Consider the following 20,076-nt stretch of genomic DNA (forward strand, 5'->3'; position numbering starts at 1 on the left):
GTTATATTACCCTCCTTTCATTCTTTATTAATCGAGTTCTGTATCAGCCGCTACATAATCTGACATTGATCCCAGGGAAGACAAACAGGCCTATAACTACTCAGATCATCCCACTTATCTTTTTAAAATATTGATACATTAGCTTTCTTCGAGACTTCTACAACTTCCTCAGTATTCCAAGAGTTATTGAAGATCAACATTAATGGTGCAGCGAGTACCTCAGAGAATTCTTTTACAACTCTTCGGTGGCAAGTTATCTGGATCTGCTGATTTTAAAATGTCTAACTTTAGTAGCTGCTGTTTAACATCCTCCTGAGATACTAGTGAATGGAAGGCGTCCTATAATCATCATCTGATGATATGATTTCTATCATGCTATCTGGAATGGCTCACGTCCAGGAGTGTCAAAGCAAGGTAGAAACCCCAACCTGGTTGAATGTTCTATAATTAGTTTTCACCAACCCAGTGATAGTAAACCCTGAAGCACTATAACAATTTTACCATGGAGTCATAGGCAGTCCCCTTAGGCATTCCGGTCTATCTTGCCAACAATGTCATAGAGGGTCGCTTTACACCAAAAGTCACAACAGTATTCAGGTTACCCATGATCCCAAAGGACAAGTCACTTACCCCAGGTCAATTGTATTCAGATCTCAAATCAGAGTCAATGCCTGTAGCCATTCCTATTATAAAATAACTAAAGATTTATTACCTAAGGAAAAAATTAGTTATTTACAAGTTTAAAACAGGAAACATACATACAGAAATGAGTTACATTCTTAGATTTATGATAAGCTGCTCTGTCTTTCAGTGCTGACTCATGCCAAGCAGCATGGGGATCTCTTGCTTATGTTTAGGTATCTTCACCTCTCAGAGTCCAAAGAGCATAAACATCCCAGTTTCTCCTTTTCAGGGATTTTTATCCCTCCTTACATCAGAAAACAAGTTACTGGGATGAGTTTATGTGCAGGTTTCCCCTTCCTGGAAGGAGTGAGGAATGAAATCAACAAGCTCTCTGTACTTTGATGCTACACAATGCCTCATCTGCCTTTGATGGGCCATATTCTGTGCAGGATTGTTGCATCGCAGGCGTACATGAACAAAGCTCAGCAATCAGTGTGATTGGCAGCAAAGTTCTTTATTTCTCTCCAGCATGCTCTTATATACAATTAAGGTCAAGCAATCAAGCAATTGCTAATTGATTAATAAGGTACACACAGGCACAACTGTAACTTCATTGGGTAATTGCCATTCTGTCTAAACTTCTAATTTATTATCCTGTTACTGCCTACCAGCAGATAAGAACTAGCCTCATCCTTGAAACTTGCATGTCAGTTTCTCACACTCTCATGCACAACAATCCCACACAGGATGAGCACTTTCACTTAATTAAAAACAATGAGGAGTACTTGTGGCACCTTAGAGACTAACAAATTTATTTGGGCATAAGCTTTCATGGGCTATAACCCACTTCATCAGATGCATGGAGTGAAAAATACAGTAAGCAGGTATAAATACACAGCACATGAAAAGATGGGAGTTGCCTCACCAAGTGGAGGGTCAGTGCTAACGAGGCCAATTCAATTCAATTGGTGGGATGAGGGGAATTAGAAATAATCTGTACCCTATAAAAACCCAGAGGTACTGAGAGCATTATAGACATGCTTCTCTGATTCTGACTGTGATCATTACAGACTATAATTGTCCTTTCTATTCTTTCGTGTTGTTTTTAAAAACTTGGGCCAGAGACCATTTTTATTTAGGACCACTCTGATTGAGGCCTGTAATCACTATCAAAATGTTACATAATAACAATGTGTTAATAAGGAGGAGTGAGAAGAAAGGGGTACCAAATTATTGTAGCTATGATGGCTGGTGATGCTATCCAAAGGCATCATCATTCTTCTCAGGCTGAGATTCAGCAAGCACAATACACTAGGTTTCTGGATACATCCTCCATGATTTGGAATGTAATAGCAGCAATAGAAAGCATATTAGCAACATAATGCCTCTTGAATTGACCTTTGGTTGAACCTCTACAGATTGTGTAGAAGGGACCAAGAGAAGCTGTAGTGGTAATTTATTCATTGAGATTTTATCATTTTGTTGACTTTGTCAACTGAGCCTTGTTCATAAAATCCTATAGCTGTGGGTTAAGGAAAAGGTCTTCCAAAATTACTCAAAGCTTCTAGAACCAAATTCCTAGACTTCCTCTTTAAAAGAGCCTTCAGAAAACAAGTGTGGAAGAAAGCAGAGAGATAGCAGCCTGAAATTCACATGGGACAGTTAAGGATATGGGAGAAGGCTTAGCAAACAAGCCCCCTGCTGATCACTCTGTGTATGCTGTGCTAGGCCCTCAAGCCGCCTCTAGCACACATACACAGGTAAGGCCACACCCAGCTACAGACACAGACTGAGATCAGCTCTGTGTGAGAGGATCCAGCTCAGGAGATTCACCCAGCACTCGGCTGCACATCTCCTTTGGGAATTAAACTCAAAAAAATATTGTCTTGTGCAATATAGAAAAATCTGCGTAGTGCAAGCCTATAAAAATCGGCCTCTCCCCTCAATGTGGAGAGAGATATGCACAGCTTCTTGTCCCCCTCCCTGCCCCCCAATACAAATTGCACAAACTGGGTTATGTTATAAATAAGAAATACATTTATTAACTACAAAAGGTAAAATTTAAGTGATTATAAGGAATAGCAAACAGAACAAAGCAGATTACTGAGCAAGTGAAACAAAACACGCAAACTAAGCTTAATACACTAAAGAAACAGGTTACAAAATGTAATTTCTCACCCTAAATGTGGTTTTAGTCAAGTGGCAGAGTTTCTGTAGCTTAGAGTTCCAGTTATTTCTCTTTACAGACAGCCCTTGCCTTTCCCTCAGCTCAGTTCCTTTGTCTCTTCAGGTACTTTCAGCAGTCTTTCTTCTTGAGCAGGAAGGCAATGGGGAAGAGTCCTGTTTGCCTTACTCCCCAGCCTTAAATAGAATTTACATAAGGAGAAAAGCCTTTCTTTCCAGTGGAAAAGTACCAGCAGTGTCCAAGGTGGTACTTTGTAACAGGTGACATTATCCCCTGACCTTGCAGTGTCAAAGCAACCATGAAATCAGGTTTATTTGCAATGTCCACAGGAAAGAGCTCCTGGAAGATAGGAGATCCACATCTTTAAAGACTCACCGTCTTTTCCTAATGGCCCATCAAGGCTGATTACTTACTGTCTGGTGGGCGTCTCCAAGTATAACCACAGTTGTAATTGTTACATAGTCAATATTCCTAACTCCAGATACAGAAATGATACATGCATACAAATGGGTTAATTACATTCAGTAAATCATACCCTTTCCAATGATATCTTACATGAGCCATCTTGCAATAAAATATATCTTAGTTATACCATATTTATATCATAAGCATATTTCTATAAAGATTATGGAGCATCACATCACACCATCCACTAACACACATGCTACAAACACTCTCCTCAGTTTCTGCCCTCCTCTATCCCAGTTATTTGCTTACAGAGAAGCTGCATAAACTCTCTGATTTCACCCCTTCTTTTCCCCTCCCAGTTCTCCCTTAATGTTTTTCTCAGTTCTAAATATGTGCATGAGATAATGTTGTGACCTACTGGTATTACTGCAGCCCATTGTTAATACATTTTAGAATGAAAAACCTTATCAGAAGTACAGAAAATGAGATAACACCAGACAATCACTGATGTTTCCCTCTCTGAGGTTCCTAGCTGGCAGGTTCATGCACCCTCTCTCACCACATGTAATAAACAAGAAAAGATACATATCTGAAAATAAATCAGTTCTAGTTTCCACCTGATCTTTTAACTTTCTTGTTAAGGTCATGCAAATCTTTCTCCTTTGTTTGCAATATGAAAATGAAATAAAATAACCTTCCTCGCTCCTCAAAAATCCACACATTATTTTCTAAGTGCAGTATTGGTTTATTTCCATAGTCTGATTTTTTCCATAGACTGCTTACACATGTAAAACCCAGTGGGCACATTCTTCATGCAATTCCCAATGAATCAGTCCTACGAGTACAACTGTCACAAAACACTTATATCTGGTTTTGTTGCTCTACCCAAGCTGCAGCCTCTGCTCGTCTCTTCTTTCGTTATCTCTGATGTACTGGCTCCAATTTGTATTTGAATCACTTCTGCTTTCATAAATGAACTGTCAGGTACTTTCTTTATTTTGTATGTACACACACATACACACACACCCCTTTAAGTTTATTTTTATGCAAAAGAGGAATAAGCAAACAGATGCAGCTCAAAAGAATCAGCAGCTCAAAGGAACTTGTTTTACAAGTTCATGCTTCAAAATAGGAAACCTCTTCTAGCGACCCATTTAATTTCTACTTAGAATCGGTACTAATCCTTAATGTAACACTTTTGATATTAGAATTTTTTAAAATAAAAATAAAGTAATGTAACCTTAATGTAAGCCTTCTGCCACGTATCATTTGTGGTATGAAGGTTTAGATTCAATGACACCTAGAAGTCCCATTTAAAAATAAATAAAATGACTGGCTCAAGCTCTCACTTAAAACCTTATCCTCTCCCAGGTTTAAGGAACTTAACATTTAAATATCCTAGTCACCTCTACAGGTGCTTCTTCCCCCTCATGGGCAGAGACAGGAATCCTCAGGACTATGAAACCACAGATATCTTTTATTTTGGGGAAAAACAATAAACCACAAATGTACATAAAAGCGAATGAGCAAAACTCCCAGCATTGTATGGGAGGTACAGTTGACTCCACAAACCCAAATATTAATTGTTGAGGCCCAGAACTATTACTCACCAAACAATGCCCAACCACCAAAAATCTCACTCACTAATCCAATTAGAGTGACTCTGCAAGTGGTTCTCCTCAGCCTGTCCACTGCAATCCAGAGAAGGCCACACCATCAGTTCCAACTCTGATCTGTGTATTCTCAGTTCAGTCCACAAAGTCAGCTCCACTAGCTTGGCTCCTGCTTGACCCAGTCAAATTAAATCAACTCCACCTCTGTCAGAGCCAGACAAAGTCAGCTCCCCTGTACGACCAGCACTATACAAGACACAAAATTTCCCAGCAGGAAACCCAGAGCAAATGAAGACACCCCTGGCCATAGCCCTTCTAATCCCCTTGTTGAATTTGGGCTCATTACTCAATCAGAATCCACTGTCATCTCTGGGTGACTCACTTTCCCCCAGCTGTCACAATGTCTCCCCACTTCCATACATATATTTATATTCACTATTTAATATCACTTCCAGAAAACACAATTTTTTTGTGGGAAATTCAAAAATTCAGTTGTGTTTGTATATAATATTCACTGTCTATTGCACTTGCTGGCTTCATTTAAGACTAGATGCAGAAATACTGCAAATGAATCACCAAAAATGTTAGGGCCAAATATTCAGCTGCTCTAAGTCGGGCTACCCAATAGAGCTATGACAATTTATACCGTATCCTTGGTACTTCCAACTACCAGAGGATAAAACAAGGAAGTAAGGGATGTCACTTGAGCATTCTTGTGCCTGTGAGATCCCAGCTCAGTTTCCCTACCCAAAGAGATTAGGATACTTTTGGATAAACTCTAAACAGACATTCATGCTTTTACATCTGTGATAAATGAAGGGAAGGTAGCGCCCTTTTATGGACACCCAACCAGCCAGTTAGCTATAAAGTCCCTCTTGGTGGCTGCTTGCTTTATCTGTAAAGGGTTAAAAAGTCCACAGAAGAAAAGAAAGGGGAGTGGGCACCCGATCAAAAGAGCCAATGGAAGACTAGACCTTTTTAAAATGGGAAAAAAGCTTTCCCTTTATCTCTCTGTTGTTCTCTCTGGGCTGAAGAGAACAGGACAGCTGAAACGCTGTGTAAAATTTGGACCAGGTATGAAAATTCATCATCCATGCCTAGAAGAATTCTTTGAGACAGGGAACGTTTATATAGACACAATTAGGTTTATTTCTTTTATTTTCTGTAAGGTTTGTGGATTCCTCTGTGCCAACCTCAGATGATTTTGTTTGCTTGTAACCCTTAAACTGAATACCCTAGAAAGCTATTCTGGGTGCTTAATTTTTGGAATTGCTCTTTTAAAATCTAGCAAAAGCCTAAGTTCCAGATGTATTTTCTTTCTTTTTGTTTTTAATAAAATTTACCTTTTTTAAGAACCCGATTGATTTTGTGTCTTGAAAGATCTGTGCATATGTTTTTCAATTAGCTGGTGGCAACAGCTGGGTTTCCCTTTTGTTGTTTTCTTTCTCGGCTTCCGCGAGGGAGGGGTGGAAAAGCCAAGGGACCACAGGGAAAACTTCCCAAGTGAGTTTTACCAGGATTTGCAAGAGGCAGTTTTTCACTTGGGTGGTGGCAGCGTTTACCAAGCCAATGTCAGAGAAAAGCTGTAATCTTGGGAGTTTAATACCAGCCTGGAGTGGCCAATATTAATTTTTAAAATCCTTGCGGGCCCCCACCTTCTGCACTCAAAGTGCCAGAATGGGCAATCAGCCTTGACAACATCTTTAACTAAACTAAACCCCTGAGCTTCTTTCATCTTCACCATTAGTAATATGCCAAACATTGCAGTCCATAGCTGAGCAAACAACCCAGAGAATAGAAATTTTGCCTGACTACAGGCTTCAGCAGTTGGCCAATTATTCACAGTGACTCAGTATTTATATTCAGGAATTCTGTCTTGATGCAACATAAGTCACCCATTGCAGTTCTTGCACTAATATCAGAAAGGCCCTGAACACTAAAATGTCAACCTGCAGAATACTATGCACTGATGTGTTGTTACAGTCGCTGAGACTTTGGGTAGTAATTTTATGTTGTTCTTCCAATTATAACAAATTGGGTGTCATGTGAATTGAGAAACTTTATGTAAATATTAATGCTCAAATCAATAGGGTTTAACGCAGACTGTCAACAAAAATTATGTGCGCATAAACAAAACCTTTATTTAAAAAGGAATTAATGAGCCACAGAGCTGATTTTCAAATTTCAACAACACAGGAATTTTATTTAAATGATAAAGCAAGAGAAATAATTCAATTATAAGGATATAATACTATTTATCATATGCAAAAGTAGTTAATATTTTTCATGTATGTTTTGAATAACCCATGCAGATTTTTATACATAAAAAGTAAAATTTTAAAGCAATTGTATAGAGCTCCAAGTTGGCAAATCAGTTTCTTATATTTAACTGAGAGTTTGAACGTGCATTTTGAGTGGTTATATTTTTCTACAAAGAAATAGCATACACTATATGTGCAAACTCAGACTGTAAAAGCCTAATATATAATTGCAGCTCAATAGCTCTGATTGCAACCTCTGCCAAGTTGTTCAAACAAATATAATTCAAAAAAGTGGCTCAATTAAATTCCAAAGAACATTGGAATACACAAAAAAGATACCACAACTAAGCATTTCATCATCAATTGTAGCCTTCAAAGATCAAAGAGAATTTCAGGTGAATGGATGTCACAAGTGTGGCAGGTAATTTTTATCTTCTTTTCTATACCAGTTAAGAACAAGAATTTCTGACAGGATGAAGAAAACTAAGTACTAAATGTAGATTCCAAACAGATGTGCAGGAGAGCAAAGTCTTTTTCAGTGCAGAAGAAGGAAAAATTAAAGAGAGGATAAGAAAGCATTAAAAGCCTCTGAGATAGGTCTACTTAGGACAATAGATTACATCTATTGCCCACCAGGAAGATAAGGTGAAGGCAACTATGATGAAAAGATAGAGGAGACTTTGGAAGGTTAAACTCTAATATTAAAGAATAAGTCCTTCTGAGACTTTGTATCCAGGGCCAGGTCAAGCTTTTTTACCACCTCAAGCAGCGAAGGGGAAAAAAAAAAAAAGCTGCGATCGGCAGCAGCTCAACCACGCTGCTTCATTCCTCGGTAGCAATTCGGCAGTGGGACCTTCACTCCGAGAGGGACTGAGGGACCTGTCCCTTCCCATTGGCCTCCCCAAGCACCTGCTTTGTTCGCTGGTGTCTGGAGCCGGCCCTGTTTGTATCAACCCACTGTGGCATATAGTACAGAAAAACAAGCAATCAGCCAAGGGACAGATTAAAATTTAACTAAAAAGTGAAGAATAGGAAAGTGTACATTTCCATGAGAACATAGAGAAGAACAAAGGAGACAAAGAAAATAAAGGATACATTGAAGGCAGTAAAGCAGCTAAAATAGAAATGACCTAGACATGATGAAAGAAAAGGATGGTCTGCACTTATTGTGATATGTTTGCCCTTAACAAAAGCAACCTCAGGCTCTACAGCATTCAAGAACCAAAGAGCTCTATTGCTGAGACACCAAAGGTTGATGCCGCTGTAGCATCCCTCATCAAGGAGATGATCATTCCCTCAGAAGGGGAGTTCTACCCTAAGAAACCTACAGATAGAAAGACGGAGGCCACTCTCAAAAAGGGCTTTGAAGCCTCCTTCACAACCCTCTGAGCATCCCTCACAGCTACCTGCTTTGTGAGAGCATCTCTTTCCTGGCTGGAAGATCTCAAAGCCCTTAAGGATAGAGATCACCCTGACTTTGGCTCCACTTTGAAGAAAGTCTCTGTAAGCAGGGTCAGAATGAGCTCTCCTCTGACATCCAGTGACGAGCTAGGGAAGAGGACTTCAGAAACTAACCTTGTTAGCATGGACACACCCACTCTGCCTAGGTGCAGAGCATGATGGAACTGCTTTGCCCAAATGATCACTTTTGATGGGTGTTGGATTGCAAGTCACTTTGTTATTGGGTGCAGTGGTAATAAAGTATTATCGTTGTGTGAATCAAGGAGAGCAAAAGTGTGCTTAGCATGCCCTGATTGAGGGGGTCGCCCTCAACTGAACTGCACTTGCTGAGCAGTGAGGTAGGAGTGCCGAAGCCCAGTGGAAATGAGAGATAGGATGGGGACTTGTGTTTCTGCCTGGTGGTGTGGACCCTGCCTAAGGGTCCTAGACACCATTTGACCCTCCCCCTCCCTATCTTCACTGAGAGTCTTCTTGTGGATCACTAGAGCTGAAATCACTGATAACCAGGCCTAAGTGTTAGACTTGTGCTGAGACTGTGTCTCTGGTGAAAGAAAGAGACTGCCCAGTCTGCACTAGCAGTGAGGCTCCCCCACTAACAGTTAAAATCACTGAGAGCTGTGTTAAGTGGTGGGCAATGTTTCCTCTAATTTTTTCCATCCATGTACAGAATGAATTTTGTTATGTGCACCAAATTATAAAGGTAATGTGCGGATGTGCACCACCATAGAAACAAAAAACCTAGAAATAATATATATTTTTAAAAAGTTACCATAGGGATAATTACTTCAGCCAGGACAGGTTAGGCATTTTAGAACTCACCCCTCAAAGAATTAAATTTAAGCATACGAGAGAAATAAAAATTATGAAATGCATAGACCAGTCAAAAAACTCAAATAACAGCACTTTGAATGAATAAAATTAGAGAGAGACTATATGTGCATTGCAGGAAGTATCAAGTAGTAACAACAACAGGAACTCTACAGGTATGTGCTGGGAGGTGAGTGAGTGAGTGTGTGTGAGAGAGAGAGAGAGACACACATGTGTTGCCTCTTTAAGTACATTCACAGGCTGGCAAGACTCCCCAGTGGACTGCAGCTGCCCTGGGGCATCCTTCAGGTAATCAATATTGCTAACTCTCACACTATATGGTGCTTTTCCTTAAAGCCCCAGGCCCCCAGTGTGTATATATGGGCACAGGAGGATGATATTGAGGAAGTGTGTATATACAGCATCTCCTTGAGTTCTGGGAGAAGTGGAGCGGCTTCCTCCCATTCTGAGTTACAGTCAGGGGACTAAAACTTAAAGTATCCGTACATCCAAAGTGTAGAGTCCTGGCTGACAGCTCTGACATGGAGCTGCACGGCGATAGAGAAGTCAGGCCATTGCCTCAGTCTCGGGCAACGTGGATCCAGGGTGGGAGAATACATCTCCCAAACCAGATTCCTCACTGAAAGGGGCTTTTTTGTTTCTTATTCTACAGAGGACTCAACCCTATCTCTCCACCAGAGGCAGCTCTGTGGAGGTTACTGTCATTCTAGCATTTACACATCAATTTACAGTGTTATGACTCTATATTCACAGAGGAAAATGATAGACACTCAGGGACTGCTTTAATTAAAGCACAGAATTTCAGATGATGGCAAAATGCAGCCCAAATGGTGGAGCCTCATTAAAATCCTGAGCGCTACTGCTTCTTTTCAGCCCTATGATTTGCTGCTGTATATTGCTCTTTTAAGTAGATAGGCACTCAAAGCAGACAGCAGCAGCCACCAGCAAGCTCCCTTTGTCCCACTCCTGAGCCCTGTCAAGTACCACCCCCTCCTGCTCTGCAGATATGGAGTACAGGAGTGGGGGAGGGGGACACCCTGACATCAGCAGCCCCATTACCCCCCGCTCTGCATAGTAAACAGGGGGCTCCCAGGAGCATCTCCAGATCAGAAGGAAGGAGCAGTACGGCAGTGGGTGGAGGGACACCTGAAGTGCAGAGCACTTGATATCTTGCTGGGCGGCCACCCAGCCATGCAGCTTACAGGGAACTTAGGTGGTTGCAGGGACAGCTCTACTGTTTTCGCCGCCCCAAGCAGCGCGCCGAATTGCCGCCGCGGACGGCATCCATGTGCCGTTAAGGTGGCATGCGTGCAATTCTACTTTCCCCTTGGCCCCGACCTGCTCCTGCCACCTGCACGCCCCCGCTCTCCCAGGCCAGCCGAGGCACTTAGCAGGGCGATGCGCGGATCCCAGTGCATGCCACTGACTTGCCAGGACCGAGCTTGAGCCTCCCGTGACAAACTCTCAGAAACCCCCACCCCACCCGCTTGGTGCCATTGCAACTCATCCGACCGGCGCACCTGGCCATGGGAGGAACGTTCCGGCTTCAGGAAGGGCCGGCCTGGAACGGGGCAGGGAGTGGTACCCAGGCCCCAGGGGGAGCTACACGGGGGGTAACACATGTCCCTCACCCCTCCCCCCATCAGGCCCAGGCCGCCCAAGGGGATGCCTCTCCCTCCAGCCGTGCCCAGGCTGGGCTGACCTGTTACTCTGTGAGGCTGCCGTGGGTCAGCCCCAGCTGGCCGCCCACAGGCGCTGCCTGAGTTACACGGGACCCCCTCACTCTCCCGACTGAGCTGTGGCCCAGCACTGGTGCATGTGGAGTGTCTGCGCTCCTATCCCCAGACACTCCACATGCGCTGGCAGCCTTATCTGTTACCTTAAGTTCAGTAACATTGCACATCAGGTGCCTGCAATTAGAACTATGCTTTTTGCAGGATCATTTGACTCCCTGGTGGACAATTCACAGGTAGCCAGAGTCCTTCGAGCAGTCTGATTAGCCACACCAACAGTCAGGCTATTCTTCCCAGAATGGTACCTTCCGGAGTTTTGAGGGCTCTGACAAGCCATCCTTTTGAGCCTCTGATTTCAGTGTTGGCCTTTTATTTATCCATTAACATTTGTTTCTTAGTAGTTATGTCTGCCAGGCAAATGTGAAAGCTGGCAACCTTATCTGTATAGGAGCTCTACTGTGTGTTCCACGAGGATGGGGTGGCACTCAGGCCACCAGAATCCTTTCCTCCTAAGGTAAATTCCTCCTTTCACACTTCCCAAGAAGTTGTATTGCCTTTATTATGTCCAAAATCACAACATCTAACTGAAAAGGTATGGCACACGGCAATTCGGCATACAAACTCCACTCTAGAGAACAAGGGTTAAGAAGCCACTCCAGGCCCAGGTGGCCACACGCAGCCCCACCTGCAAAGCCTGCATAAGATGGAAGCAGGGCTTAAAAGGGGAAGCAAAGCAGCTCAAAAGAGGACGGGCAGTGGAAGAGAGCAGGCTTCTGTGCCAAACTCTGGGGAAGTTTGAGGTGGTGAAACAAGCAGGACCTGTTGACTATGAAATCTGACAGCCAGGGAAGAAAAAGAAAATGCAGGTGTACCATGTTAACCTTCCAAAGGCCTGGAAAGACCAAGAAGGACTCTTCATAACACCCTATCACCTGAAGCCAGTCTAGGCCCTCAAGCACCAGTGACCCCAGAAACCCAAGCAGTACCAATGGGAGAGGAGCTTCAACCAGTGCAGAAAGCTCAAATGCAGCAACTGATTGAATCCTTCCCTGAAATATTTTCAATCTTACTGGATCAGACACACCTGAGGTATCAACACAGTCACTGAACCAGGACAACAGGTCTGCAAAAACCCCACAATCCCTTCCATGAAAGAGGTGAGATATTGTGCAAGAAGAGCTACAAGCCATGTTAGACCTTCAGGTAGTGGAAGAGTTTCACCATGAGTGGAGAAGTCCCATTGTGCTGGTACCAGAATCAGATGGGACAACCCATATCTGTTTTGATTTAGGAAAAATAAAAGGGATCTTGAGGGCTGATGCCAATCTATGCCCAGGGTGGATGCTTTACTTAAAAGGCTGGCAATTGTCAAATATATCCCCACCATAGACCTCACAAAGGGGTACTGGCAGAGCCCTCTGACCTTAGAATCTCAGGAAAAGACAGCTTTCTCCACCCCATTTCTGAACTATACCGTTAGGCCTCCACAGAGAAGTGGCCACTTTCCAACGACTCATGGACCAAGGGCTGTGACTGCATGGCCATAATGCTACAGCCTACATAGATGACATGGTGATTTGCAGCAGTAATTGGACTGACCTGATGTAACACCACCTCCGTCTTACAGCCCTCGAGAGTGCAGGACTCACCACAAACCCAGCCAAGTGCATAATGGTGAACCAGGAAGTTACATACCTTGGCCCAAGACTTGGAGAAACTGAACTGATAGTATCTACAAAGGCGAGACTGTTGACTGATCGGGAACGTCAGAGATTTTATTTGCAATTCCAAATTGAAAATAAACTTGAGTAGGACGTGCTCAGCGGGGCAGCTGCATACCATCCCCAGGTGCAGAACACAGCTGCCCACTATCAGACCATGGATCAAAGCCCAGTGGAGAGCGTGGTCCCAAACTAACCTATCCACTCTCAAAAGATGGGACATCAACAGAAGCCTTTACCTCAGTAGAGAGTCTAACGGGAAGACTCTGATTGTTCGAGATCTGAGCCCCCCAAAGTCCCCATACTAAAGTAAAAGCCCTGAAGCCTCTGGGGAAGCTGAAAGACAGGACTCTAACAGAAAAGGGGCAATCCCCTGCTGCACCCCTGCCTGACTCCCTAGGTGGCACTGGTGATGAGCATTCCCCTTTTACACACCTTAGAGGTCTGAAAATCTCTCTCAGGCATACAGAATCCATGAGAAGATCAAGCTCCCTATTCATGTCTTTCCACCCAAAATGCCAGGGACTCAGAGCTTCCAAGTCCTCCATCACTAGTTGGATTAGACTATCATTGTGGAAAACTACAAATCATCAGAGACTCCTGTCCCAAAAGGGATTGAGATACACTCCAAGAGATCCTTAGTAACCTCATGAAATGAGCAAGTGTCTCCACTTCACAAATTTGCAAAGCGGTCTACAGTTAAAACCCTCATTCATCACTACAAACTGGACTTTCTATCTTCTGCAGAGGCCTCCTTTGGCAGGAAGGTGCTGCAGGTGATGGCCTAGAAATAATACAAACTTTCGAGCGAGCTCGGGAAAAGGTGGCTATTTCTTTCCTACCAAACTTTTGTTTCGTAACCTTCCTACATCTATTCACAGCTTGCTATTTCCCAGACATCCAGAATTGTGGGACATGCTGGGCTGCAGAATGGAAAATATTCTTACTGATAATTTCCTTTCTGCTAGTAGCATATCCCACGATTCTATCCACCCTGCATGGCTCATGAGTCAAGGTCAGATATTAAGTAGAATCGTTACCATATGACCATCTTCCTTAGTCTCATGTGCACACTTATTTCGTTATAGCTGGAATATTTGTTAATGATGAGATGCAAGTATCACAGCTTGGGAATAATTTATCTGGCAGCAAACTGGAGCAGAGGGGGGCCTAGCCAGACTATGCAGCTCCAAAACACTTATCTGCCACCACAAGCTTGAGAGAGAGGAGAGTAGCTCAGATGTCCAGAATTGGGGGAGATGTTGCTAGCAGAAAAAAACATTATTGGTAAGAAATTTTCTGTTCCTAAATCACACAGGAAGTCTGACAGAGTCAGGAATGGAACCCAGATCTGTTGATTTGCAGTCCTGTGGCTAGCAAGACCATCTTTTTATCATGACAACAGGAAATATGCAAGAACATCTCAAAATCCCACAATACACATTACCATTAGAATACATATTACTGTCTAATTCCCACTGTTTGCACAAACCCAAAATGGTCTTGCTGTCCCCCTGCCACAGCTTTGAGTCATTAGCTATTAAAGCACTTCAGAAGTTTTCTTAGCACAAGTGAAATTGTCAAAAAAAATATTATACTAAAAAGAACATAGCATGTATTCTTCTTATGTGAGTGAAGCAGTTTTAATCTTACTGCATAAATACTGGAAATTATCAGGGGTTTGCAAAAAAACACCAAGTGCCGGGAAAATGAAGGCAAATCAAAATTTGCAAAGTGTGACTGAAGCTTATCTATTGCAGTTATGCAATGATGTTTTTGCAAAAACAAACGTGTGTGAAACTCATTCACCCATAGCTACTTTCTGGAGCCGGTCATTCCCCTCAATTACAGCCTGATCCCAAGCCCATTTAAGTTCTTAGAAAACTTTCCAGTGATTTCAATGGCCTTTAGAGCAAGCCCATACACATGAGCTGTTCCACAGACTGTTCTCCGTCTGATTTTAATAGCACTTTCTATTTTCAGGCTATCCTATTGACAATATCCCTTTTTTGCTTTTCTTCATCATCCTCGAACAAAACTGAAATTTACTCATTTGTGTTATTTTCCACTGAGGTATTGTCTTTAAAGCTGAATTCTTGATTCACAATGTATTTGGTTCCTCTTTTTGTACTGATGCCCATGTTTTCTTTGTCCATAAAAGATGTTATAGAACATTAAAACATCATTTTGAAAGAGAATAAAGATACAGCCATGTGTTACTGCTTTGTTTCCCAGCTGGATCCAGAATGTACAAAGGTTTGTTAACTAGATTTCAAATCTTAGCCCAACTACTTTGTAGCAGTTCTACCAAGAGCATCTTCAGAAGAAAGTCCACACGGATATAAAAATGTCAGTGATAGATTGTCTTGGTGAATCTAGTGCTCCAAAAATAATGTAACTTCACTTCTTAAGTCTTATTTTTAGACACTGTTAGCAGCTGAAGAGTGAACTGGCAAAGTTTCATCAAACTTTTAGAAAGAATTGTATGCTCCCTTTCCTTTTTCATTTCCGTCTATTTCTTTATACTAAATACGAAATCACTAGGTTATGACTTTAAGGATCCTTTTCTCCCTCTCACCAGAGATGGCAAGCCTGTCAATCATTCCAACAACAACAGTAACCACAAGAGACTGTTTGCAGGAGGATAGCAGATACAAGAAATGGCTCTTACTTTAGTTTACTTGGAATCGGCTCTAATATGCATGTCTGGAGAAAAGAAATTATCTGTGTTTGGTAAGCCATGTTCTTTTTACTGTTTTTGTATCTACTGGACACAAAATTATCAGTGCTAAGTGTTTATATTTTGTATTAAAGTGATGCCTTAAAGATCTAAGATGTTAATTTTAATAATCTAAATGCTATGTTTCACTATTAATATTAGTCAAGGAAACAGAGTTGATGTAGTTGCTGCTTTTTGTAAAGCTGAGTTTGATTTAAAGTTTTCAATAAATTTTATGTGTTAAATGATTACATGATAGAATGTAAATATTAGTGTTTGTATTAGTAAGTATTTTAGCAAGAAAGATTACAACATTCTCCGAGATAAATTTGTTCTTAATGCAATGACTTCCAATAAACTGAAAATTGAATGTTTACTAAATGGAACTCCAAAGAATTATACCACATAAAAATGCAGTTGGCACTTTCAAAGTGGTGTATATATACTTGTATGGAGTAAATTGCTAAAGTTTTACAGTCATCAGGTTTTCAATAATATGCTGGTTGTTAGGAAATCTGTCAATCACTTTGCAACAGCCACAACATAGAGCAGAATTTGAAAAAGCGTAACAGTCAAAACATTTTAAACTTAGTTAGAATCAGTTCCAATCCTTGAAAATGTGCCCAAAAAATGTTTGCACTGGGAAATAAAACAGGAAGAGCAACTAGAAAGCAGAACATTCCTTGCTTTCCAGCCTTTTATGGAAGACTTCACATTACTTCTGTTACAGTGACGCAGAGCTGCAATGCACAATAAGCTGGTTTTATTGGAAGTGCATCTTTGCAATTTTATTTCCTGATGTATATGATGCACTTATCTATTAGTCTAATGTTTAAATTAATTTTATTGAATAAAGATGTGAATATTTGTAGATGATTTGTTCTTTAATAGCATTAAGAATTTGAAGCCAATTTTTTTCTTTCAAACGCTCATTATGCATACAGTATTTAATCAAATGATTTATTTTACCCTGAGATTACTGTGCCGACACCTTAAACAAAGAGTCAGGTTAAGTTGTTTGACAATCTGGAAATACAAATGCTGTATCTGAGCCTCCCTCCCCCTCTCTCCCTCTATATATATATTCACAGCATCATAGTGTGTCAAAACATAGAAGTGTGTCAAACACAATCTAAGAGCTGATCAGAGTGACTAGAAAAGGAGTTAAAGGTGTGCAAGAGGCAGTTGTCACTAACACTAACGTATTTTACATCATGTGAAAAATGAAGCAGATGGCACTAAAATGCCTATAAACGTGGCCACAGTGTCATTATTATCAAGCACAAGTATCCTTATCTCAACTCACTTCAATGGGTATTTCTGCCTGTATAAGGATGATATGATATGACATGACCCTATTACTGAGTACCTTCTTACATTCAAAATCATGGTCCTGAAATAATGAGTGTAACAGTAATTTCCAAATTACTTGAAAGGGCGTGTACTTTAAGCAATCAAGCAGGAAAAAGTTGCAAAAGGGACTTCCTCTTTCAATTTCCACAGCAGATGGTGAATGTCAGTGAAGCAAAGCATTTACTGTCACCAGAAACAGATCAAATCTTCCTCACCGGATAGCAAAATGGCCACAAAACTACCCCTTCGAGAGGAATGTGAGAATTGGACAACTCTTCAAGTTGCAGATCTCCTAAGACAGGTACTGACCCTAAAGCTCAGACTGCAGACAGTACATCATACTCGTTTCAGTTCAGCTAGCAAAAATAGGTTGCTGGGCTTATCTACTCTTTGTGTATAGTGTTGTAGCTGTGTTGGTCCTGGGATATTAGAGACACAATATATTACCTCACCCACTATATCTAATCTTTGTAATATGTATGATTACTCCCTCCTGGATATAAACATAGGTTCTAAAATGTGTTTAAAGCTGTTTAGTCAGCAATTGTGACTACCAAGGACTTATGTGTATTGATGTTCTGTAAGATTCTCTGTGTTCTCTCAGTTTTTATTGAAATTCAGTCCATGACAGAAGTTGCTTGTTAAGATAAGAGTATCCTGCACAAGACAAAGAACCACAATAATGTGTGCACACAGGGCTATATTGAAAAATATCTACACAAAAAAATCATGCCACCTTTTATTTCCTTCTGGCACTAAGTAACAATTTTATTGGAAGTATGTGTATATTTTTTTAGAGCAAGAGATCACTACTAAGATTTGCAGGATTTCAATATGAATTTGCTCATCACCTTTTCTTTTCAATGACTATAGACCTACTGTACTTTCTAAATGCTCCTTTAAAGTTAAATCCTTGAGTTCTTTTATCATTCTGTTGCACCTTTCCTATTTAATATCCTTTTTATTATAATAATGTAACCTGAAGTGCACACAGTATTCTGAACTTGTCCTCAGTAATCCCCAGCTGAATAGTTTCCGCTAAGATATATTCAAGCGCTTCTTTTTACACATGCCAGACTTTTTTTTCCCTTGCAACTGTTGAATATTGAGGCTCATGCTTTAGGGTTTTACCTGCCATTCATCTAGGCATTTGAGCCCATTGTTTCACAGAATTTGACTATATTAAAGTATATCCTCTTTGTTTCCCAAATGTGTAATTCTTTGTTGTTCTATATATGGCCCTCATCTGTCCTGTGCTTATAACCTATCCAAATTCTAAATATTATGGCCAGAGTCACCATCTTCCTTCATGGATTGTTCTCCTGGATTTGTCTTAATTGTGAGAATTACTGTACTGGACTAGACTCTTGAAGTCCCTTCCAGCTCTACATTTCTATAGTTACCTGTCCTCTTATAGTAACAAACACTTCAGCAATAATTTCTCAGAGAGGGTCAGGTTATGAATCCTTTACTCCTATTGGTGGGCTCTTACTCATCTGAGTAAGGAATTCAAAACCTGGTCCATGAAGTCTGTCTTAATTGATATCAGAGTGTTTTAAAAATAAACACATACTATTAATAGAGATTACTTGCCCCAACGCTGGCATGACATATACCACCTATTTAACAATATTCACTAACCCTACACAAGAATTTAGGACAGGACATTAATAGCAGCACCAAAAATCAGACAGAAACTATATGGAAATTTAGATAGGCAAGATGTTTGCATTAGTCTGTCAAGCAATTACACACAAAAAACTATGTTAAAAGAACATTTTTATGGTTGCAAAGTCAAGCACGTCAGGTTGCCAGTGGCACCTTAATTCAGATTCCTTGTGCATACAGGAATTACATAACTACATACTATTTTCCCACAGGACCCCTGCCTCATTCAGTGCACAGAATGGACCTGCTCAAGTGCTTTGGGGATGAATCCAGGTTGTGTAGTAAAAAATTGTTTGTAAAGCTCCTGCTTCATTTATTGCAGAAGTTGGCAAGTATAGGAAGAGAAAGGTCTCATGGTTAAAGCAGTTTAATACTGCCCTGGAGAATTTGATTCTATCCCTGCCTCTGCTAGAGTTCCTCTGTGATGCTGGGTAACTCACTTAAACCATCTTTTCACAGGTGGTCACTACTAGTGTATTCCATATTGTCTGGGTGCCTGACCTGAAATCCTGGGGTCTGATTTACAGAAGTGCCAAGCACTCACAGCTGCAATTGCAGTCAATGGGAGCTGTGCTTTTTGAACATATGAAGTGCTATATAATGCTACATTTTCTGAAAGAAATCAGATCCCTAGGCTCCACTGGATGCTCAGTTTATGCATCCAGAATTAGTGGACACTTTTGAAATTAACCTTTTTGTGCCTCAGTCCCCACCCCCCATGCAAAATAGAAATACCACCACTCCATCACCTCACAGGGGTGTTGTGAAAATAAATTTATTAATGCTTGTGAAGCACTCATAGAAGTGAGCATCATAGAAAAGCTCATGAGGAAATTAATAATTCTGTCTGTAGTGTTTGAATTCTGTATTAGAAGACCTAGGGCCAGAAATTGATCAATGAGGAGAAAAGAAAATATTGAATATCTGTTTATTAAGTGAGAACTATCCATCTTGTGCACCGAATGAGGCAGGGGTCCTGTGGAAAAAAATGGTTTGTGATCATGCAATAAAGACAGTATTATAATGCATACACACAAGGCTGGCATTGGCAACCTTAATTCTGGTATTTCCTAACATTTTGGTGCTCGACCCTACTACCTTAGTAATGTTCTTTTAATATAGACTTTGTGTGTGATATGTGCAGAGGCTATTAGTTTGTCATTCTGCAGAATGTTGTAAGGCATTATATAGAAACCAATACTGTAATAAAATAATTAGCCCTGTTGATTTTGCTTTCTCTTCGATGACTGAGTGAAGCCCATAAAGTAAAAACTCTAGCTATGTGCATGTAATAGTTCTATTCTTTTGCATGTACTGTATATTTAGACAACACAGAAATGTTGCACTCCTCTGCTCAAGTTTTTCTTCCCTCCTCCTTTCCTTGCCATTTACAAATGAGTCCATATATCCTTCCTCAATTTTAAGTGGTAGTACTGGAAATGTAGTGAAAGGTTTGGTGTTCATCATATAGCAAAGGGCAAGATGGCTGCTTGCCTTACACA

General features: G+C 40.9%; 2 protein-coding genes across 10 annotated transcripts in view; one reads left to right on the plus strand and one right to left on the minus strand.

The window, feature by feature from the left end:
* DNTT (DNA nucleotidylexotransferase) overlaps positions 1-20,076 on the minus strand; it is a 212,132-nt gene that overhangs the window by 168,837 nt on the left and 23,219 nt on the right. The window lies entirely within an intron of this gene.
* BLNK (B cell linker) overlaps positions 14,729-20,076 on the plus strand; it is a 153,569-nt gene continuing 148,221 nt past the window's right edge. For 3 of the 8 annotated variants that reach the window (XM_039482965.1, XM_039482967.1, XM_039482968.1), the window contains exons 1-2: positions 15,416-15,567; positions 17,057-17,207. In XM_039482965.1, coding sequence (XP_039338899.1) covers positions 17,067-17,207 — 141 coding nt within the window. In that variant the 5' untranslated portion in view covers positions 15,416-15,567; positions 17,057-17,066. Of the gene's footprint in view, positions 14,908-15,415; positions 15,568-17,056; positions 17,208-20,076 lie in introns of those variants that run through there. The other 5 variants (XM_039482979.1, XM_039482966.1, XM_039482969.1 and 2 more) reach the window with 5 other exon arrangements.

Source organism: Mauremys reevesii, linkage group 7, assembly GCF_016161935.1.
Source record: "Mauremys reevesii isolate NIE-2019 linkage group 7, ASM1616193v1, whole genome shotgun sequence".
In the NCBI taxonomy this organism is placed as follows: domain Eukaryota; kingdom Metazoa; phylum Chordata; order Testudines; family Geoemydidae; genus Mauremys; species Mauremys reevesii.